At 44.9% G+C, this 22,031-nt stretch overlaps 1 protein-coding gene across 1 annotated transcript in view; it reads left to right on the forward strand.

The window, feature by feature from the left end:
• Positions 1 to 22,031, forward strand: part of SCN8A (sodium voltage-gated channel alpha subunit 8) — a 58,033-nt gene that overhangs the window by 6,759 nt on the left and 29,243 nt on the right. Inside the window, exons 2-6 of the mRNA XM_030231610.2 lie at positions 6,060 to 6,389; positions 13,642 to 13,760; positions 15,274 to 15,363; positions 15,719 to 15,847; positions 18,354 to 18,445. Of these exons, the coding sequence (XP_030087470.1) occupies positions 6,114 to 6,389; positions 13,642 to 13,760; positions 15,274 to 15,363; positions 15,719 to 15,847; positions 18,354 to 18,445 (706 nt within the window). The 5' untranslated portion in view covers positions 6,060 to 6,113. The remainder of the gene's footprint in view (positions 1 to 6,059; positions 6,390 to 13,641; positions 13,761 to 15,273; positions 15,364 to 15,718; positions 15,848 to 18,353; positions 18,446 to 22,031) is intronic.

Consider the following 22,031-nt stretch of genomic DNA (forward strand, 5'->3'; position numbering starts at 1 on the left):
CATCCATGGAGGTGTCCAGAGAATAACTGCACATGGCACTGAGTGCTCTGGGCTGGGTGACAGGGTGGGGATTGGTCACAGGATGGCTTTGATGAACTTGGAGGGCTTTTCCAACCTCACTGGTTCTGAGATTCTGTCTTGAAATGCTGTTCCAAATTTAGAGCAACTTCTGCCTTCCCTTCCCTCAGCCTTGTCCTGTAGCTGTTATTCCTGCCTAATAGAGCACTCCAGAAAATGGGAGATTTTGAGGAGAACGAACAGCCAAAGCTGGGACTTTGTTCCTTCCTGAACAGAGTAATTTCAAAATTCAGAGATCTTGCTACCCTCTGAAAGTCCCATTCCATGCTTCTTGTATTTCTGCCCCAGCCAGAAAGTGTGAGGAGTTTATAATGAACTCTGCTGAGAGGTGATTTGGGGAGGAATGTTTGTTGAGTACTGCATAACACTGCAGAATTGTCCAGGTAGTGGTGTTAAAGTTACAGGAGTAGCTACAAAGGTGGTCTTAAAGTTGTGGAAATAAATTCTCCGTTGCTGGAGAAGGGAGCAGTGAGTTGTGGGGAGTGAGAAAGGGAGGCTCAGGGGGGATTTTCTCCAGGCTGAGCCTCCTCAGCTGCTCCTCAGTGTGACATCTCTGTCACCCAGGTGGGAAAATGCCCTGGAAACACGAGGTTGGATGGCAAACGTGGCCATCCCAGTGGTGTTCCCAGTGGGAGAGGAACTTTTTCTGATCTGTTGAGTAAAATCAGTCGCAGGATGTTGATGTCAAGACAACCAGGAATAACTGACATTAGTCGAGGGAGATGTTTGTCTGACCAGGTATTCAGGGGGTGATTAGGAAGGAAGAAACGTGTCACTCCACAGGGAAACACTGTGTTGTGTTCCAGCACACGTCAGAAATTTTTAACAGAGTACTGGAAGGGGGTTTATTCTTCCCCCTTCATATTTGTCCCCTTTGTACTCAAACCATCTGAGTGCTCCACAAAAAGAAATTAATTCCCCCGAAATTATCGTGTAAAATAACCATTCCCTGATTCCTGTTTTATGGGTCATGGATGGGCTGAATGAACCGAACAAGGAATTGAATTTGGGTTAGTGCCTGAACTCTAGAACAAAAGCTATTTTGAACAGTTCTTTGTTTAGAATTTGGAATTTAAAAGGGGTAAGTTGAAGCACTTCAGGTTGTTTCGTTTGTGAACCTCCAAGTTCTGTCTGAGCTTGGAGATAAACACAAGTTGGCCTTGAGTGAGGATAGAGTGGGGAACTGGGGATTAATTAATTAACTAGGATTAACTAGTTCTGATTCTTGTAACATACTGAGGGATGTTACTGAAGCTACACAGCTGCTGGGAGGGAGCGAGGACCCTGCAGGAATCCGTCTTTAGCTGGTCTTCATTAACATGTTGTTAATTAATAACATTCTCTGTGTGGCCGAGTCTTCAAGGCCAGGTTGGACAGGGCTTGGAGCAAGGTGGGGTGGTAGAAGGTGCCCCTGCCCATGGCAGGAGGTGGAACAGAATGAGCTTTAAGGTTTCTTTAAACCCAAACCATTCAACCATGCAATGATTCTAATATTTTTCTGTTGGTTGCTTCTTCTCTTTCCTCTGTACATTTCTGTTCATTTTTTTTTTTACTCTTAGAGGTGTCTGTGTCCAAGTTCAGGCCTTTCATGGCCATTTCAAGACCATGAGCACTTCCCTGTCCTGTCCCAAGTCTGCCCTTGACCTCTCTTGTTGATCCAAGCCCTGGGAACTTCTATAAGGTTTTACACTGGGTGGGGAAACACCCAGCACCTAGCAGTAAATGCTGCTTGGGAGTGGAAATATTTCCTTTTTCTTCCACTTCGGAGCATCAAATGGGCCATGAGAGCTTTCCTAAAGAAAAGGTCCCTTCTTCGCTGCTGCTGGTCACAACACTGACCCTTTTCATTAAATTGGTTAATTTAATTGGTTAATTAATTTAATTGATTAAATTAGCCTGTTCTAGACACAGGACTCACTGCAGGTGGGGATTGGAGGCTGAAAGCCACCTCCAGCCGTGGATTTCCCCATGGATATTTTGGTTTTGCTTGAAGCTTTTTAGGCTCTCCTGCATCAGGATTTCAGGGTGCTGCTCATCTACATCATGTTTTCCTTCCTGCCTCAATCCTAATGTTGGAATCAAGAGGCACATGTGTCCCTGAGGGTTATATAAAAATTCACACAGAAGGTCTCTCTGTCTCAAAGACACACTGTGAATGGCTGACTTGTGGTAATTAATAAAGGAAGAAGTGTATTAAAGCAAGGAAATTGCCTCAAAAGTGTTTTTTAATTTATTTTGATGATCAGCTTGAATAATTTATTGGAATATTTCATAATGTACCAGTAAATGGACTGCTGGGAACATTTAGAAAAAATAATTAAGTCTTAGCAACTGGGCACCTCAGTGCAGCAGTTTCTGGTGGAAAATCTTTGGCATTTGAGCAATGTGTGTGCTGTGTGCCCCCAAATCCAAGCTTCCAGGATGAATTCCTGGCTCCTTGGCAGTGGCTGGGAGCGGCAGTGCAATGTCATTCCCACTGCAGGGATCCATGGATCCCTAACCCAATCTCTTCTTCTGCAACTCACCTGGATGCTGAGTCTGTCACTGCTGATTTTGGCAGCATGGTGGTGTTCCCAATGCAGTTTTCCATGGATAAAATTGGAAAAAAACTGTGTCAGAATTTTCAGAACGTTTCTCTTGTTACAGGTTGAAAAACCTGATGTGGGAACGGCTGAAAGAAATCCTGGGATATATCCATTAATCCCAGCATGACCATTGCTGGTTGGAAAATCACATTTACAAGGTTTTTAGCTCCCAGGAGCTTTACCAGGCAGAGCAGCTGTGGGAGTTTCTCCTTGGTGAAGATGAGGTGAAGCCACACATCTTACTTTGCCCATTACCTTAATGGGCGATAATTTATTGGGAAAACACATGAAGTCAGGAGAGGCAAGACCATCCCAAGGAGAGAGACCCTCAGGTCACTGTTATGTGTTGATAGTACACAAGGAACAGCCCTGTAAGTAATTCCAAAATGCCAAAATGTGGAGAAGCTGCTGCCATGTGCAGCTGTGAATCAGATTTGGGGAGTGGTGTTGATTTGTTGGGTTTGATTGTGTTCCTTTAAATGGGCAGTCGGCTGAGTTGGTGCCCCCAGTTGTGGGTTGTGTAATTTTGCACAAATTCCTTCATGCCTTCATTTTTCCCCTTTTTTAAGCTGTGTCCCTGAGCTACTTTGGTTTCTAAATTCAGGCCTTACATATTTATCTGTGCCATTCAATTAGACCACATCCCCAATGCTGCTCTATAGTTTCACAGTATGTGGGAAATTTGGTAATTAAATGCATGCAAATGCTGCAAGAATAGAATAAATTAATTTTCCTTAATATCAGCAGGCCATTTGGTGATGTCTCAGAGATAATGTGACCAATTTACTGGCTCTTCTCTCCCCTTCTTGCCATCTTTTTTGAGTCTTTACTATTATTGCTCTAGAAATACCCAGTCAGTTTTATAGGAATAGAATCTTGGCCCCGCTGCACTCTGTAATTGCATAAGGAGGGAGATCTGTACTCCAGGATTTTTTTTGATCTCCAGACAAAGCCTGAGCTGGAAACAACATTTGAACCCTACATGTGTGGTGCAGCTTCAGATTTATGTGTGGATTTGGGGTATAAAAGGCAGTTGCAAGGGATAACCTGAGATCCCTCAGAATGATTTGCATTTGGTGTTCCAGCTTTGGAAATGCTGTGTTGAGGGCTGGGATCTCCAGGTGTTCTTATCAAGGACTCAGTTATTTATTTGGTTTTATTTATTCCTGAAGCCCACTGCAGTTCAGAGAGTTGTGGTTCTCAGTTTCAGCTTCCCTGAGCTCCTCCCATGTGAATTCAGTGCCATCCTCATGGCCTGGGCAGGGTGGGGGTGCTTGACCTCATGCTGAAATACCTGAATTTTAACAATTCAGCCCCATGTCATAGTTTCCAAGGAAACTGAAAGTAATTATTTTCTCCACATCTTTAATATTTATTTGGGTGCTATGTTTGTGTTGCCTTAAAAGATCTGGCCTTACTGCTTATCTTTTTCCTTGCATGAGGGGCCTTATCCCAGGCAGCTCTGGGATTCGTTCTGTGCCATATCCTCACAGTTTTTGTGCCATATCCTCATGGTTTTTGTGCCTTTCCTCTTGGATTTTGTGTTTGGGTCCCTCCCTGAGCACTGTGTCGGGACTGGGTTCTCTTCCAGCCTGCAGCACTGCAGTGCTGTTGCATCAGTGCAGGGTTTCTGTCATCCCTCTCTCCCTTGGCCTCTTCTGGAGTGAGAACAGCCTGCCGAGGTAGCATCAGCTCAGAAATGCAAGGTATTCCTGCTGCTGGTTCTGGAGCTGGCACGAGGAGCAGAGCTGCAGAGCTCTGGTGGGCGGCTACATTCGGGGGAACCAACTTCCTCCCAGCTCTGCTGCTCATGGCAGTGGGTGAGGAGCACAAGGTGCTCCGTGGAGGGATGGGGCAAACCCTGCCAGGGCAGGCTGGAGGCTCTGGGAGCTTGTCCTCACCTGTGCCCTGCAGCCCTCCCTTTGCTTTTGTTGTTCATGGTGTATCTGATGCCAACAAGACCGTGTGTCTAATCAGAGAAATTGAACCTTCAGAAATTACTGTTGTGCTTGATGGAAGTATTTTTAAATTATTTCATTTTTATGGCCTCAGATTAATAGAAACCCTCATAATTTATAGAATTATGGAATAGGTTGGGTTGGGAGGGACCTTAAAGCTTATCCAGTCCCACTCCTCCCATGGACAGGGACACCTTCCCCTGTCCCAGGCTGCCCCACGCCCTCTCCGGCCTGGCCTTGGACACTTCCAGGGATCCAGGGGCAGCCACAGCTTCTCTGGATAACCTGTGCCTCACCATCCTCACAGGGAGGGGTTTCTTATATAATTCTATATCTGTAAAATGAAAGGGTGAGATTTGACTTCCCATTGCAGAGCTGGTACAACTTGAGCTGGCTTGGAATTTTGTCTAAAAATCAGTTTTGCTGAGAGCAGTGACTGATCAAACTGTTTTTGCAGGAAAATAGTGGCTTTGAAGATGAAGTTGCTTTTCAGAATGTTTTTTCTTGAATTGTTTGTGTTCAGGAAGACCCAATTTGGGGTGGCCACCATCGGGGTTGGGGGAGATCCTACAACCTGCTTCTTGCTTGTAGAACTCAGTGAAGTGGCACCAGTGACAGGTGTGCACATGCCTAGAGCTCGTTTTGGGGATGAAACCAGCAGGCCTGTGCCTTACTCTGATGTCTTCAGTTTTACCTTTCATATTTTCCAGACTCCGTACTGCATTGGTATATAACTCTGACTTCATATAAAGTGTTAGCAAGTTCTCCTCACAGTTCAGTCAGACAAAACAATCCTTTTCCAGCCCCAGAACCAAGGACAGTGCTGCAACTTCGCTACCAAAAAGTGTAAAACAACAGGAAATTGAGGAGAGCAAAACTGGGAGAATGGGGCTTCATAGCCTGGAGCTGTAATTGAACAGTTAACCCCAATATGGAAATGGACCAAACTTATAAAAGTGTGAAAACTCATGACTCAGAGTCCATCTTGGGTGTGGCCCTGGCCAGGCTCTTGTACTGCCCAAGGTGCATCCTTTGAAGACCTTTTAATAAATCCATACTTTATTCTTTAACTCTGTGTAGCTGTGTTCTAGGAGCCTCTCAAGGCATCACCAATAGCCTCAGGGCCTGAAAAGTATAAATAAAAATTTATAGTTGTATGAAAAACTCGTGACCATTGTCCATCTTGGGTGGACAATGAGCCAAGAGGCAATGAGCCATCTTGGGTGGACAGCAAGAGTTATGGCTGGGCTCTTGTTCTGCCCAAGGTGTATCCATTGAGGTTATCCTTTTAATAAATCCCTACTTAATTCTTTAACTCTGTCTAGCTCTGTTCTAGGGTGCCTCTCAAGGCATCACCTCGGTGGGGATGTGAAGAGCAGGGCTCCCCGTGGCTCTGCCCGTGCGGTTCTCACCTCGTGCCTGTGTTTTCTCCCCACAGAGCTGACCTGCCCAGGGTGCAACATCTCTAAAGAAGCTGCTGCAGGATGAAAAGATGGCAGCGCGGCTGCTCGCACCACCAGGCCCCGAGAGTTTTAAACCCTTCACTCCGGAGTCCCTGGCCAACATCGAGAAACACATCGCGGAGCTGAAGAAGAAGCAGCGCTCCAAGCAGGACAGCAGCCACCGGGATGACGATGAAGACAGCAAACCAAAACCAAACAGTGACCTTGAGGCGGGCAAGAATTTGCCTTTCATCTACGGGGACATCCCTAAAGGGCTGGTTGCTGTGCCACTGGAGGACTTTGACCCTTATTATATGACCCAGAAAGTGAGTCTGCAAGGAAGGAGTTGCTAAAGCGCCTTTTTTTTCTTGGGAACTTACAGGTTTGGGTATGGTTTAAACAGAAGATAAAGAAAGGGAGTCTTGGATGGGGATGGTTTGATTGTTTTGTTTTCTTACATATTTTTCTGTGAGGTTTGTAGTGGTGATATGATCAGTCTTTAAGGATAGAGTTAGGAGAACAAGCTCTGGAAACTAAAAATAGTTCAAGTTGTGCTAATGTGCCAATTTTAACCATCAGGGCAATAAGAAGAATTTAATTGAGGGGTAACAGTAAGGGTTTTAGTGTGTATTTCATCACTTACATGGAATTCAGTCTGAAGTTGATGGTTATGAAGCACTGGGACACAGAATCATGGCAAAAAAGGAGACAAATTAACTCACTTTCATCTTGATTTTTATTTGTCTAAGGTGATGTGGCAGGAAGCATTTGTGGGTGCTGAGGTGTTTGAAGAAATGGTGTTGTGAGGGAGTGGTTGGCAAACTCTGCTGGGGATGAAGGAGAGGGACCCACTGGTGATGGAATGAGGAGCATGGTCACTGATTTTATTAGAAGGCAAAACTGAGATTCTTTAGTGTTTAATTTCATTGCTTACTTTGATACAAGTCTAATTGAGCCATCTGAGATAGTCCCCTCAACTGAGGCTCAGCTGTGCCTCTGGGGGAGCTGTGGATTGAGCTGTGTGGGTGACAGGAGCTCCGATGTGGCTGTTCAGAACTCAGAACTGGCTGCATGTGGAATCTGTGTCATGGGTGACCAGTGAATTTGGTCAGAGTTTTTGTTGGGGCAGATGTTTGTGCTATGCTCAGAAGTGACTCTGAGGCTGGCAGGGCATCATTCACATGAAATCAGCTGAATTTGGGGAGTGATGAGTGTAACTGACCCTTCTTTACTGTGTTCACACTGATTAATTTAATGGTTGTTTGTGTCAATTAATTCTTGTGTCCAGAGTGCCGAGGGCAGGTTCTGACTCAGAACAGGGCTGTGAAATTTGGGGATATGTGTCTTGCATCATGGTGCTCAGCTGATGTGTTCCTCCAGGAGATGCACTACCAGGAGCTGCTGTGGGAAGTAGGCAGCTTAGTTATCCTCAGGAATGCTCTTTATTTATTAAACAAATATTTTCTCTTTATTAAGCCAATCTGATTCTGGTGAGAGCAGGTCATAGAATTACAGAATTTGTGTTGGGAGGGACCTTAAAACTCATCCAGTTCCACCCCTGCCATGGACAGGGACACTTTCTACTATCCCAGGGTGCTCCAAGCCCTATCCAGCCTGGCTTTAGACACTTCCAGGGATCCAGGGGCACCCACAGCTTCTCTGGGCACCCTGTGTCGACCCTCCCCACCCTCCTGAGAGAACTCCCAAGGTCTCTCGACCCCTTTCACCCACCACAGAGGTGTTAGGAAATGTCTGTGATCCCACTGCCAGAGTTTCGAAGCCTTTCTGTGTCTGTGAAGTGAAGGGGTGGTGTCAGTGGGAGAATTGGGCCGATTCATGTTTTTTCTGGCTGAAGGAAGGGGCAGTGCTGAAGGGGCAGTGAGCAGAGCTCCCTGGTTCTCAGCATTCCACCCCAAAGAGGAGGCACAGGGAACCCCGTTTTCCCTCCTGCTGCATCCGTCTCCACATTTGCCTCCCAACACAAGACTATTAATAAACCTTTCATTTTGAGAGAAAGAAATGAGCTGCATTCCCTCTCTGAAGGCATCTGTCACATCTCTGGGAGTGCTGTGTGGAATCCTTGGCGGGCTGAGATGCAGGGAAGGTTCTGGAGATGGGAGCAAACCCCCCCAGCCCTGCTGACCTCGGGCAGGGTCTGGCTCTCCCCACAAACCCTGAATCCTCTGCTCCCTTCCTGTCATCTGTCATGTCCATCTCAGCATGGCCTTGCCTTAGTGCTCCTTGCTGCTTCAAATAGTCAGTGACTTTTCACAAAGAATTTTTTTTAAGGCCATTAAAAAAGGCCCTTCTCTGAATCATCAGGAATTACGAATTTGCTTGAATCACGGGAAATTTTCCAAGATTCCCCCCCACCACCCCTCCAGAAGGCTTTGCATCACAGGTCTTTGCTTTTGCAGCGTGCACAGGGACAAATCAGCTGGTTCCTTTTCCCTGCAGGAGGACACGGTGATCTTGGTTTGTCTAAGGAAACTGAAACTGCATTTTAACAGAGCAGCTGAACCACCCTGCACCTGTAAACTGATATTTAAAGGAGAAACAGTGTGACCTGCAAACAGAACCATGGCATAGGGAGTCACAAGTCCTGGGTTTGTAGCCCAGCAATGGTTTTGTCCAAGGTGCTGCTCTTTCCTCTGCTCAGTTTCATTTTGCAGTATAGAAGTCACAGAATCCCAGAATCCTTGAAGCTGGAAAAGACCTCCAGAATCAAGTTCAGCTTGTTCCCAGCTCTGGACACATTCTACCCCTCTTGAAGTGAGGGATAAATCATGACTCTGAGGAGAATCTGGAATCCCTTTGCTCACAGGTAGCAGGTTTGGGAGCTGCTTTAGCTCATCTTTGTCTCTGTGTAAGGACCAGAAAGAATTTTTCCATGATTCTTTGATTTACAACTTGTAATGGCCTTCCAGTTCCTGGCCTGAAGCACAGGGTAGGACCAATAGTTACCCTTTTTTATTATGGAAACCCAAACCATTTCAATTAATATATCCAAAAGGCAGGTACATGAACTTCCTCGTTCACATGTGCATACAAAATTCAGGAAAATCCCTGTGTGAGCAGCCCCAGCCTTGGGAGCAGAGCAGCCTCATGGCCTTAAACCCTTCAGTGTGTATTAAGATGTCAAGGCCATCTTCCTCTTTCATTCCTACAGTCAGGATTTCTATTTTGGATGTTTTCCCATCTTATACACCTCTCTTTCCTTCTGATCCGTTCATGGCCCAGTCCATCCCTCCTCAACACCTCCTCACCCTGTTCTTTCCCTCTGGACACGATGTTTGCCAGGCTGGGGCCGTTCTGCTCAAGCACCTTCCATTTCCAATTCCCTTGAATTCCATCCCTGCTGCAGAATGAGGTGAAGGTGCTCCTGCTTCTGCAAAGGCTGCAGTGAGGAGGCAGCAGAAGGTCCCTGGATATTCTGTGAGTTGAGGCTGTGGATAAGGTTAGGTGGATGGATTTCAGAGGGAAAAGGAAGAGTGTCTGCACACACATCTGAGGTTGGGCTGGAACGTCTGAGGTCACCTATGGCTGCCACAGAAGCACCTGAGGATCTCTCCAGAGCCTTCATGCCAAGGGAGTGACTTGCAGCTTTGTCAAGTCACATGCTAGGTTTGGAAACGGGCCCTGTGGGTCCAGAATGTCACCTTGGCCCAGGAAAATCACAGGGATGTGAGGGACCAGCTGCAGGAGGCACGTCTGGCTCTGGAATGTGCCTTAGGAGTCTTGGCCCGTGGTGTCTGCAGGGAGAGCTGGTGACTTTACAAGGTCACGACACCATTCCTGGGTTTACATTTCAGTGAAGTCACCAAAACAGAGGAAAGAGTCAGAACCATCCGAAAAATCAGATTTTTATTCTTATTTCCATCGTCTCATTGCCTTTCCCAGGTCTTGAGTGCTTAATGGTGTTTTTTCTTCCACTCTGACTCTCCAGTTGGCTTCAAAGGAGCAGGAAAAGTGAGTGTGGAAGGGAAAGACTGAAGAAAGGGGATTGGATTCCCTGGCAGTCATGTTCTGCAGTCCTCTCCAGGTGTTGGAGGGAAGGCAGAGTGTGATGGAGCTGTTGGCTGTTGGTGCTGTGGATCCAGGCATGCAGAGCTGGGATCAGGGAATGCCAAGTGTGGGATCTGCTCCCATCTCCTAAACAACTGCAGCCCACTCGTGATGAGGGAAAGGGTGGAGAATTATTTCTGGCCAGGAGGCAGAGTGGATTTCCTTGCACAGGCAGATTGTGAAGTCCTTAAAACTTAAAAATCTGGAACTCCCTCCAGCAGCTCCACATCCTCCCAGGGCTGGGGCAGCTTTGCAGGTGGGGTCTGACCTGGGCAGGGCAGAGGGGTTCAGCCCAGGCTCGGGGGGTTCCTGGGGCACGTCAAACCTGTCTCCTGAGGGCTGCTCTCAGGACTGATTGCATCTGTAATTCTTCAGCCCACAGAGTGCCCGAGTTTGCTGTAAATTCCTTTTCCAGCAGTCCCAGTGGCTCGCTCAGGGTGTCACCAGGAAGTCACCACGCTCCCTTGCTCCACTGCTGCAGGAATGTGCTCCCATATGTTCTGAGGCTGTTCCTAAAGCTGTTTGCTTCTTAAATCTCCTGCCCACTCCCCCTCACTCCTCAGCCATTATAGAACTGCTCAGTGGCAAACCTGCAGGAAGCAGGAATGATTTAAATCTTGATGGAGCTGGAATGATTCTTGCCATCCCCCAGTTGGTTCTGTTGCTCTCCCAAGCACAGTCATCATTTTGCAGATTGATTTTTATGAAACCTTCTTTTTATGAAACCTATTTCCAAGGTTTTGGTGGGTCCCGATGAACTTGATGGAAACTAAAGAGGATGGAGTTTTTTCACAGCTCTAACAACAAAGGGAGGCTTTGGGAAGTCCAACCAGACAAAACCATCTCTTGAAATGACTGCAAAATATCTTTTTCCAGGTATCACCTTCCTCTGAGTTTTGAACTTTGCTTCAGCACATCTTAAAAGCTCTTAAGGATGTTCTTGGCCCAGATCCAGAAAATGTTTTAAGAGCTTGCAGCCATTTTGAAATAGAGTTTTAATATGTCAGCAGCAGAATGGAAAACTAAGAGAGGGTTTAAATTGCCAAACTCTTCTTGGCTTTTGGGCTTTCCTTTCTATTGACAAGACCAAGTGGAGATTTATTCAGGATTTTATAGGGTACACAGGGGAATGGTGGATCTCGGAGCTGTCGTAATCCATGAGCAGACTGGAATTCTGACACCTCACTGGTGTGAGGGCTGTGCTGAAAGGCCCAGGGATGATGGGCTTTACAGGCAGGAACAATTCAACAGGCTTTGTAGTCTAAAAGGAGAAATCTGGGCAGAGCACAGGGAGAAAACAAGGAACTGTCTTAGATACAGTCACATAACAGGTGAGGGACTAAGCAAGGAGAACATGGAATTCATGTTTGATAGGCAGTGGGATGAAAACTTTGATTTCTCCATGGAGAGGGTGGTCAGGCATTGGAAGGGGCTTCCCAGGGAGGTTTGGAGTCCCCCATCCCTGGAGAAATCCAAGGAGTGAATGACTGGACACTCAGCACTCTGTGGGGTTTGAGAAGTTCCTGTCTTCCAGCTTTATCCCTTCCCCTTATCCCACGTAATGTCCAGCATGGTCCTGCTGGAGGGTTCATTGCTCAAAAGGTGTGGGAGAGTTGGGAGATCCTTTTTAAAGAGACTTAAAGAGGAAGGGAATGTGAGTCCTGGAAAGGTGTCAGGGAAGGGGAGAGCTGATTCCTAGAACTGGGTGTCCCCTGAGCACTCTGTAATGGCTATTTTGCAAAACTTTGGGTCTTTTAGGAGGTTTGTCCATGCCAGGGTGATCTGGTCATTAATTCTTGATGCTGCAATTTAAGAGCTGTCCAGGGCTGTCTTTAAAGTGCTTTTGGTGGGGATGCATTAGTGGTTCTGCTAACAAACCTTCCTCTCTCTGTGCTGAACCACAATCTGATTTTGATTTCCTTTGCAAATAATTTACTGCTCAGTGGTCTAATTTAACCAAACGAGCTCAAACATGTTGTTTCATTGACGAGGAAAATGACAAATTTCCTAAGAGTGAGTCTCCTGGGGAAGCCTCTGCTGGCAGAGAGCCCTGGTGGATTCCCTGGGGTTGGGCTCTGAGCTCAGGGCTGTGCCAGCTGAGGGTTAGAGGCAGGAGTGAGTCCAGCTGTGCTTTGGGGCCATCCTGGAAAGGATAAAAACAGGATAAATGGTGCCAGGGAAAGGGCTTTGGCTTCTCAGTGCACACAAATTGCATTTTTCCCTCTGGCTGGGATGGTGGGAGCTCTGAGTGTGAAGCACCCACAGACCCAGTTGGCCCCTGATGTTCCTGGTGCTGCTCTCTGCAGGGAGATGGACCAGCAGAATTCTGCCCCACACTCACATGGATCATTCCACAAGTTCTGAATGAAGAAATGAACCTGAAATTCATTCCACAGGTTCTGAAGAAATGAACCTCACATCTTCATCAGCTCTGTAGGGAAAAGCAGTGAGATTGCTGTGCTGGGGATGGTGGGTGACCTGTGTCTGCTGGGCTGGGGGACACTGCCACCACCTTTTGGTCCTGTTTGCCTGTCAGTCTCTCTTCCCAGGGATTTGTAACAGCAGGATTTGTGGTGGTTATTTGGGCAGTGTGATAATTCACTTGTGGGGGGGTTTTAAATAAGTTTGAGACAAGACCTCTGAGTTGTTTTTAGTGATGCAGTTTATTTTCTTATTTTCTGTATAAGTAAAAAGTGTGAGTTCAGCTCACATTGTTACAGCATAATTAAGAAAGTCACAAGACTTTTTAAAGACTTATTAACCAATGAAACACTGCTAGCAAAGATATTTATGTTTCTGACCCAATCCTTAAATATTTCATCTTATAGACCCATACTGCAGTGTAAACTTTCTTAGCCAGTCATAACACACAAACCTATAGTGCTGTACTCTAAACTCCTTTACCCCTGTAACTACTTTTATTTTTTCTGTATCTTAAACTCTAAAACTTTAAGCTTTCCTTTACTTAGCTTAACGTGTCTCTACTTTAAACTCTAAATCCACATTCTCACCTCTAACACTTAAGTTTAAAGGCCTTTTCCAAGGACTCAGATCAAATCCTGTGTTTAATTTTAAATTCTAGCTTACAAGCCTCAAATTGTAAGAGTTCTTTACATTTCAGATTCCAGCAGGAAGGAGGCAGGGGCTGTGCCAGATCTGCTCCTCAGTGCTGCTCCTGGGGCTCTGGGGACCTGGGTTCTCATCCTTAGAAAGGAATAGCGTGGTGTGGGAGAGGAAGGAGGGGCTTGGGTGGGAGATTTGGCTTCTGCCCTGTCTGGGGTCTCAAATTAAATGGAATTTTGGAGTAGAAATACCCCTGGTGTCCTGGTGGGTGATGCCTGTGATGTTCGGGTGTGTTGTATCCTAGTGGGACCTTCATAAAGAGGATTATCTAAAAAAAAACAAACAGAAAATGCTATTTTTTACCCTGGAATTTTGTCAACTTTGTACAATTCCTGCTATGATTTTCCTGCATTAACTCTCTCTCTTTCTCTCTCTCTTTTTTCTCTGCAGACCTTTGTAGTACTAAACAGAGGGAAAACACTCTTCCGATTTAGTGCCACACCTGCCTTGTACATTTTAAGTCCTTTTAATCTGTTTAGAAGAATAGCTATTAAAATTTTGATACATTCATATCCTTTTTATTACTGAATTATGTTTGTGTGTTTGTTGAAAATCTCTTAGCTGTTGTCTTTTGCTCAGTTCACAAATATAAATGCCAGTCCTGCACCTGGAGATGTGGCCTCAGAATATGCACAAAATCCAGGTTTTTACTGGAAGAAAGAGCAGTTCTTTAGCCATATCCAGTGAAGGGAAATTCTCCTTTATTTACCCTGTTCACACACGTGGATGAGTTTTGGAGCAGAGGTGGCTTGAGGTTGTGCTTCATGTGAAGGAGAGTTCGGCTTTAAATCTACTGAAATGGTTAAATTGAATTAAAATATAATGAAATAAATACTAAAATATTACATAGAAATAAATAGAGTTTTTATCTGGAGAACAAGCCACAGCCACCTTGTCTGTAATTCGACACTAATTTCTTGCTCTTTTGGCATCTCTAAAACATCCTCCTGATGGCAAAGCTCTTCCAAAATGTCCCTCCCATTGCAGGGCTTTGTAAGCACCATCTGATGGTGTTCTTAGGAGAAAAATAATGTATTTTATTGACTGAGCTGCTTCACCCTGTTTATTTATTTATTTTTAGAAAATGGCTCTAAAATGGAAACACATCCACATGGTTTAGAGGCTTCTACAATCTCCCTTCCTGTATCTCAGATGGAAGAAAAGCTTTTCCATCTTTTCAGAGTTGACTTGGGAATATTTTCTTTGGCTCCGAGTTGTTTCTTGTGGCCTTTTCTCCCCCTGGATGTGCAGCTCAGGGATGAATTTCTGCCATGCTGAGGTGCTGTTGGAGGCTCTGGGGTCTGTTTGAGTCTCCTGAAATAATTTTGGAAGTCAAATATCTGGATTTCACCACTCTGCTCCTAATTCAGGAGTTACTGAATAGATGGATTTGGGGGCAAGGTTTATTTAGGTCCCTGAATTGAGTTGCTGAGACATCCCGGAAAATATAACATTGATTTATATAAAACTAATTTTAAAAGTATATTAAATTGAAATAAAACAGAAAATTCACCCAATAGTGACATAAAATGCTACTTGTGTAGTCATATATGTTATATACTATATATGTATATATAGTTCTGACTGTGTATAGTTGTATATATAGTTATATATGCATATATATAACTATATATGTATATATAGTTATATAGTATGTATGTTATGTAGTATATAAATAGCATCTCAAATACAGTATATAAAAATAGAGTATATAAATACTGTATATAATACAGTGTATATAGCATATACTATATGTTATGTAATGCAGTGTATTAAAATACGTAGTATGTAAATATTGTATATAATACAGTGTATGCAGCATATAGATGTTGTATGTAATACAACACATAAAAACATAAATAGTTTTATTTTCCATGGCTGCTGGAAGCATCTCAGCCCTTATTAGCAGCCCACAGAGAATAGCCTGGAAATGGTTGGATTTTCCTTCAGTCAGTGACCTCTGGGGACTTTAAGGGGATGTAGAGCCACCGTGTGTCCCTTTGCTCCTTGACTTTGTCCCACAGTATTTAGCATGATCATTATGTGCACTATTTTGACCAACTGTGTATTCATGACTTTTAGTAACCCGCCAGAATGGTCAAAGAATGTGGAGTAAGTAGGAATTGTTGCATTTAAGTACCAAATGTTGTGTTGTAAGAACCTCCCAAAAGGCTGAGTTTGTTCCCTTGAGGACCCTGTTTCTCCCCATGTTTTTCTTTTGCATGCTCCCCATGGTTTTTTTTCTTTGTCTATGGTTTTTTGGTTTTTTTTTTGTTTGTGTGTTTGTTTTTGTTTTAGTTTGCTTTGGATTTTGGGTTTTTTTTTTTGAGGGGTTATTTTTTAATTGTCTTTTGTTTTGGCTTTTGTGTTTGTTTTCTGTTTTTTACTCTTTTGGAGCCTTTTATTTAAATCAAAGTCTTTACAATTCACCTCTTTTCACTACTAAAATGACCTTTCCTTGTCCCAGGTACACATTCACCGGGATTTATACGTTTGAATCACTCGTGAAAATCATTGCCAGAGGTTTCTGTATAGATGGCTTCACCTTCCTGAGGGATCCCTGGAACTGGCTGGATTTCAGCGTCATCATGATGGCGTAAGTTGTGCTTTCCAGGGATTTCTGTGCCTGGGAGGGGACGAGGCCTTGGCAAGAGGGTAGGTGTCTAAGGAGAAAGGAGATCAAGGAAAACTTCAGTGATCCTCCTTGATTTTTCCAAGGAGAGTTTTAGCCTGATGGGATTTCAGCTGTAAACTGCAACAGCACTGAGTTAGTGGAGTTGCTACTGCAAAAAAAAAAAATAGGATTTTCTGAAAATTGCCTTGATTAATACAAGATTTTAGCTGATCCGTGCACCAGAGGGGCAGATCAGCATAGGAACCAAATATCTTTAAATTCCAGTTTCTACCACTCCTTTCCCCTTGTGCTGTGACTGGACGCTGGACTGTGATTAACCCATTAATAACCTGTTAATAAGCCATTATTAACCCATTTCCCATGAAGCTGCAGTGTCAGAAAGGAGACATTTGATTTTCCTTCCTCATTTTTTTTTCTCTTGTGCTGGATTGGGCTGATACTGAGGATCATGGGCATGTCTGAGTCACATCAGGAAACACACCATAAATTCCTGTTTTTTCCATGTTTTCCATTTTTTTTGCCCTGAGCTGACACTGGCTCAGCCTCAGTCCTGCTGATGGACACCTGGTCTTTGTCACTGGTTCTGGTGAGTACCAGTGACAAAGAGTTGCTGGTGGAAGAAATATTTTTGCCCTTTCACACATATTTTTGGAGTGTTGCATGTGGCATGGTTGGGCTCCCATATTCACCAAAGTCTCATGGAGCAGAGATCACAGAGGAAGGCTCAGGAGCTGCATTTCCAAGGGTTCAGAGCACTTGAGCTGAAGTAAAACACTTTAATCATATTTTTCTGCACCCAAGATTGTTGAGTTTCCTGAGATTTTGCTCTTTTTCTACCTTTCATTTTGTTTATTTAAATTATATGCGTCTTTCATTTGTTTATTTAAATAAACTCTTTAAATGCAGAGTTGAACGTTGCCCATGAAAAGCCAGAACCCAGCAGCTCCCAACACCTGAGTTTTAGTCCAGAGCAGGTGGGGATTTGCTGTGCCCAGTGTGAACTCCCAGTGTGGGTGCACACAGACCAAATCCCACCTGGGAATTATCGATCCCTTAATTTCTTCAGAAATTACCAAATGCCACCAGTTTTAAGGCATGGATCTGCAAGGAATGTCTCAAATCCCCCAGTGGTTTTTATAACAATTTCCTTTCCAGAGGCCAGGCTTTGCCTGTAGGCTCTGTACAATTCTTTTTGTGTCAAGGGCATTATTTAAACCACACTAAGAGTTTTTTGAAGCCCTTGAGCCCTTTCTGCAGCAAGAAAAATCTTGAGTGTTTGAGCATTTCTTTGCTTTTTCATAGCGAGTTTCTCCCCACGTGGCACAGAGGAAATATTCTCTAAGCTGGGGTAAAATATAACCCTGTTACTCTGCACTAAGCCTCTTCTCCCCTGTATACCTTGGGTTTATCTGCTTGGAAAAAGAGAATCAAACCTTCCTGTGGCTCACAAACAGACATTGAAGCATAAAGAATCAAAAGTGGAGGATGCTAATTAAAATGAAGGATGCTAATTAAATGGAAGGATGTTAATCAAAGCAGAAGATGATTATGTTTTCTTAAAAAACATGAATTGAAGCAAATATACCCGAAACCCCTGATCTGAGGTACAGACATGGAATCATGGATTGGTTTGGGCTGGAAGGGACCTTAAAGCTCATCCAGTCCCACCCCCATGCCATGGGCAGGGACACTTCCCACTAGCCCAGGTTGCTCAGGGTGGTGTCACCAAATCTCCTCAAATATTTGGCATTTTTACTATTGTCTTCTTCTGTAGAGATCAGAGTTTCAAATTCTCTCTAGGACCCTGTGAAGTTTGGGGCACCACGATATGAAAAACATCTAAAGCTGTTGGAGAGGGTCCGTAGCAGGGACAAGGGGATGGGGAGGGTCTGGAGGAGTGGCTGAGGGCTCTGGGTCAGTTCAGCTGGACAAGAGGCTGAGGGGAGACTCACTGGGGGCTGCAGCTTCATCCCAAGGGGATGATCCTCGGGGTCCCTTCCAGCTCAGGACATTCCATGATTCCAGGTGAGGATGGATATCCAGCCATGTACCTGGACAAACTGGTTGAGGAGCAGAGAGACTTAAACCACATTTTACCCCTGCACCTTTGTCTCTCTCTCTCTCTTTTCAATGCCAGTTCTGAAGCGTTTTAAATCACAAGCTGTTTCCTACAAGCAGACAATTTATGCAAAGGAAGGTGACCCCAACGGTGCCATTAACTCTGGTTTAATTCTGCAGGTATATAACAGAGTTTGTAAACCTAGGCAATGTTTCAGCTCTGCGCACTTTCAGGGTTCTGAGAGCTTTGAAAACTATTTCTGTAATTCCAGGTAAGGCGGCCCCGGTTGGTGTTTAGCTGTCGGGTACAGGCCCCTGTGAGTGATGTATTGCTTTGTCTGTAGTTGTTGTTTTATTTTGGTGTGTGTATTGTCATGGTGTTTTTTGTGTGTGACCTCCCTCATTGCAGATATGTCACAGAGTTTGTGGACCTTGGGAATGTCTCAGCATTGAGAACTTTCAGAGTTCTCCGAGCTTTGAAAACTATCTCTGTAATTCCAGGTGAGAACCATTCAGCATTAAAGGTTGGGCTTGTGTGTGTCTCCTCTCTGTATTTCCCCTCCCCTCCTGCACTGCTCATTCCTCAGAAATGACACTGGGATTTTTTGGATGGGATTTGCAGTCTGTGTAACAGTTTGAAATCAAGGCTCCTGGGCCATCAAATTATGGGATGAACAGGCTGTTACTCCATACTTTTCTGTCCCTTTCTATGCACATTTTGTACTGATATCTGAGACTAAAGCCAGGCTTTATTTTAAGTTTAATTCCACATGAAAGGGATAAGTTTAATTCCAGATGAAAAGGGTCAGGCTCCTCCTCAGTTTCTGGCTCGGGGACTCGACATGTTGCTGTCAGTGGTTTTGGAGTTGCTTTAGGAATAACTTTATAAAGCAACAGAGCAAAACCCAACCAAGATTAAAACCTTTTTGCCCATTTCCTGTGCCACCCCAGAGCTGGACCTGACAGGACCACCCTTCCCAAAGCTGCTTCTGGGCTTGTAACTCAGCTAAGTGTCACAGGGTGAGCAGTGGCCATGGAGACATTATGGACTGAGTATCACAGAATTCCAGTCTGGTTTGGGTTGGGAGGGACCTTAAAGCTCTTCTTGTTCCACCTCCTGCCATGGGCAGGAGCACCCTCCACCAGACCAGTTTAATCCCAGCTCTGTCCAACCTGGCCTGGAACACTTCCTGATCCTGAATTTTTGTACAGAAGAGCTTTGTGCACGTGGTTTCTCAAAAGTGCCCCTAATTCTGAGGTCAAGCTCAAGGCTCAGGTCCTACAGGCACTCAGACATTTCCAGCTTTCTGGATTCCAGGTGCTCAACCTGTTACCCAAAATAACTCCTCGATGAGTTTTGGTCTCAGTTCCTTTGTGGTTTGTTCCCTCATGCATTCCCTGATCCTGCAGTGCTGGTTCTTTCTCAGGCTGCCAGGGACCAGCCTGTGGATTTGTAGGGCTCATCCCTTTTGTCCCATCCCAGACTGCCAACCCCATCACTGGACCTGCCTGTTGTGCATGATGATGATGATGATGATGATGATGATGATGATGATGATGATGGTGGTGATGATGCTCCTACATGGCACCTGCTTTCCTTGCACCCAGTGAGAACATGCTGGAGTGATGTTCCTACTGAGCCTTCCTTCATGTCTGGCGATTTTTAAGAGCAAAAGACCTTTGGGAATTGCTGTGAGGAATGGGTCTGAGGGGTGGTTGTCGTTCTCTCTGCCTGCTTCAGAGAGCTCTGGCTTGCTCAGAGGAGAAGCATTGATTTTAAACCAGTTTTGCCTGTGTTTTGCTTTCTTAATTCTAGCAATGTGGAGATGATACAGCTTTCAGGACCTGGTTGCTGGCTGTGTGACAGCATGCCTTGTGTTCCCCTGGAAGGGAGCAGAACAGCTCAGTTTTGGATCATTCTCTCCATAGAATTCAAAACTTACAAAGTTTTATTTCAAATAGCAGGGGTTGTGGCTGAGCCCTGCTAAGTTCAGCACATTTTTTGATGTAATTTTTATTAGAGGGACAATTTGCTGCATATTTTGATTGACTGAAAGGGGTAATTTGCCGCACACAGCCAAGGGGATCCTGTTTGGGTGTTGGGGACACTGAACATACCTGAAATGGCAAAAATTTTTGGGTGGAGGGGGGTTGATCAGGTGTGTTTCTGCAGCACAGATCTTGGCCCCCTCCATTTTGTGACAGTAGGAGCAGTGTAAAACATTTGAGTAGTTGGCCTTTTGGGTTATTTAGTAGGAAAGCATAAAGTGCTCTTTATGGCTTTTACCACTATCATTTTGCAAGGAAAAGGTGATTTTAGAATACACTCAATATTAAAATATAAAGAGGTTCCCCTTCTGCTTCAGCACATGGAATGGGAATTTCAACTCTGTGCTGAGCTACTGAGAAGCCCATTTTAGTGTTTTGAGTGCCATCTGCACTTTCTGTCAATAACTGGAATTAAGGTGTGTTTGAGACAAGATAAAAATGGGAAATACCACCAGAATTTGACATGTCATGGACAAAATTCTGTGCTCTCTATGAATCTGTGTGACAGGAGCAAACCGTGTGACGCCCATGAGCTAAGCCACCAAAATATCCCTTTGGTCTTTTTTTTGGTGGAAAACCTGTATGAAACCCTGATGGTCTCAAGGAATTTTCCATATTGGCACTTGAGTTCTTATATTTCAGTTGCCGTGTGGGGACACACCTGGGTCACACCTGCATTCCACAGGATCCAGGGAAACCTGGACCCATGGAGCATGGGGTGGTGGCTGCAGCTGGAAGTTGTTGGAGTTGTGTTTGTTGAAGTGTTCCTAGTCCTTGGACTGGGATCTCTCCTGCTGCCAGTCCTGTCCTGGTTCCAAACTTCTCCTGGCACGCCTGAGAGAGAGCAGCATCCAAAGCAGGAGCCCAGGTGCTGATGCCCATGGGTGCATGTGCAGAGCAGAGCTATGTGATGAGCATGGCAAGGGGTGCTGGGGGTGATGTGTCTGCACAACAGCAAAATCCTGCTCTGTGTTGGAAAATCCATGGAAAGTTTGGATGATGGGAGTAAATGACACTTCAAAATAGAATTTTTATGAGGAATGTGTCTGCAACTGTTTGTTTTGGAAGCTTTATGTTCCTGGGATGGGTCTAACCTCTGTTGGTCTACAAGGGTTTTTTAGGAGGAGGTCGAGAGGGACCAAGGTTTCTGGTCCAGGATTTATTGCAAAATGTTCATGTGGTCTCAGCTGGAATCTTGGATCTGACTGACCCCAAATCCAGAAGTGATTTTTTTTTTTTTCCTTCCTCCCTTCACTGCTCATTTAAACCACAGAATCATCCTACTTCACACCAGAAAGGCTGACTCAAGGAGCCTAATTCAGTTTTTTGGTTGTTTCTGCATCCAAAATTCTAGCTAGCTTAGACCTGTTACCTAAAAATTAATTCTGAGTTCTTCCCACTCACGAGTTCTGCCTCTCACGGAACAGACTGGTGTGGGAAACGAGCAGGATTCCTTTTATAATAACTTATTTTTGATCCTGTTAATGATCCCAGTGGCCTCAGTAAATCCCAAAGCACCGATGCTGTGGGTGAGCCACTGCCCTGGCTGTAACCAGAGCCACTGAAAGGCAAGAGTCTGCTCCTGCAAGGAAAGGGAAGTGCTGAGACAGTTCAGATGAGAAACCCAAGATGTGGAGAGTTAAAGGTATTTGATCTCTGTGAGTTGTTGCAGCCTGTGCCAGCGAGCTCAGCTCGAACATGGCTCAGCGTGTCCACAAGGATTTTCATGGCAGCAAATCCCAATTTGATCCTCGTTTGACAAACCTTGTGTGTGGGGGGAAGTGATTCCCCACGTTGTGCAGTCCTGCTGCAAGGCTCAGGCACTCTCAGAGACAAATCCCCATCTCAGGGATTTTGGTTTGTTCTGACCATTCCTTGCCTCCATCCCAGTGTTGTACTGGCTGGAAATCCTGACCACACACTCTTGTTCCCAGGAGCCTCCACCATCCATAGCCACAACCTTTCCCAGAATAGAGTCACTCTAAGGTACTGTATTGATCTGGATTTTCAGTGTGTTTTCCTTCTACAGGAGTGATTT

The sequence above is a fragment of the Serinus canaria genome, chromosome 25 (assembly GCF_022539315.1).
Source record: "Serinus canaria isolate serCan28SL12 chromosome 25, serCan2020, whole genome shotgun sequence".
NCBI classification, from domain to species: Eukaryota; Metazoa; Chordata; class Aves; order Passeriformes; family Fringillidae; genus Serinus; species Serinus canaria.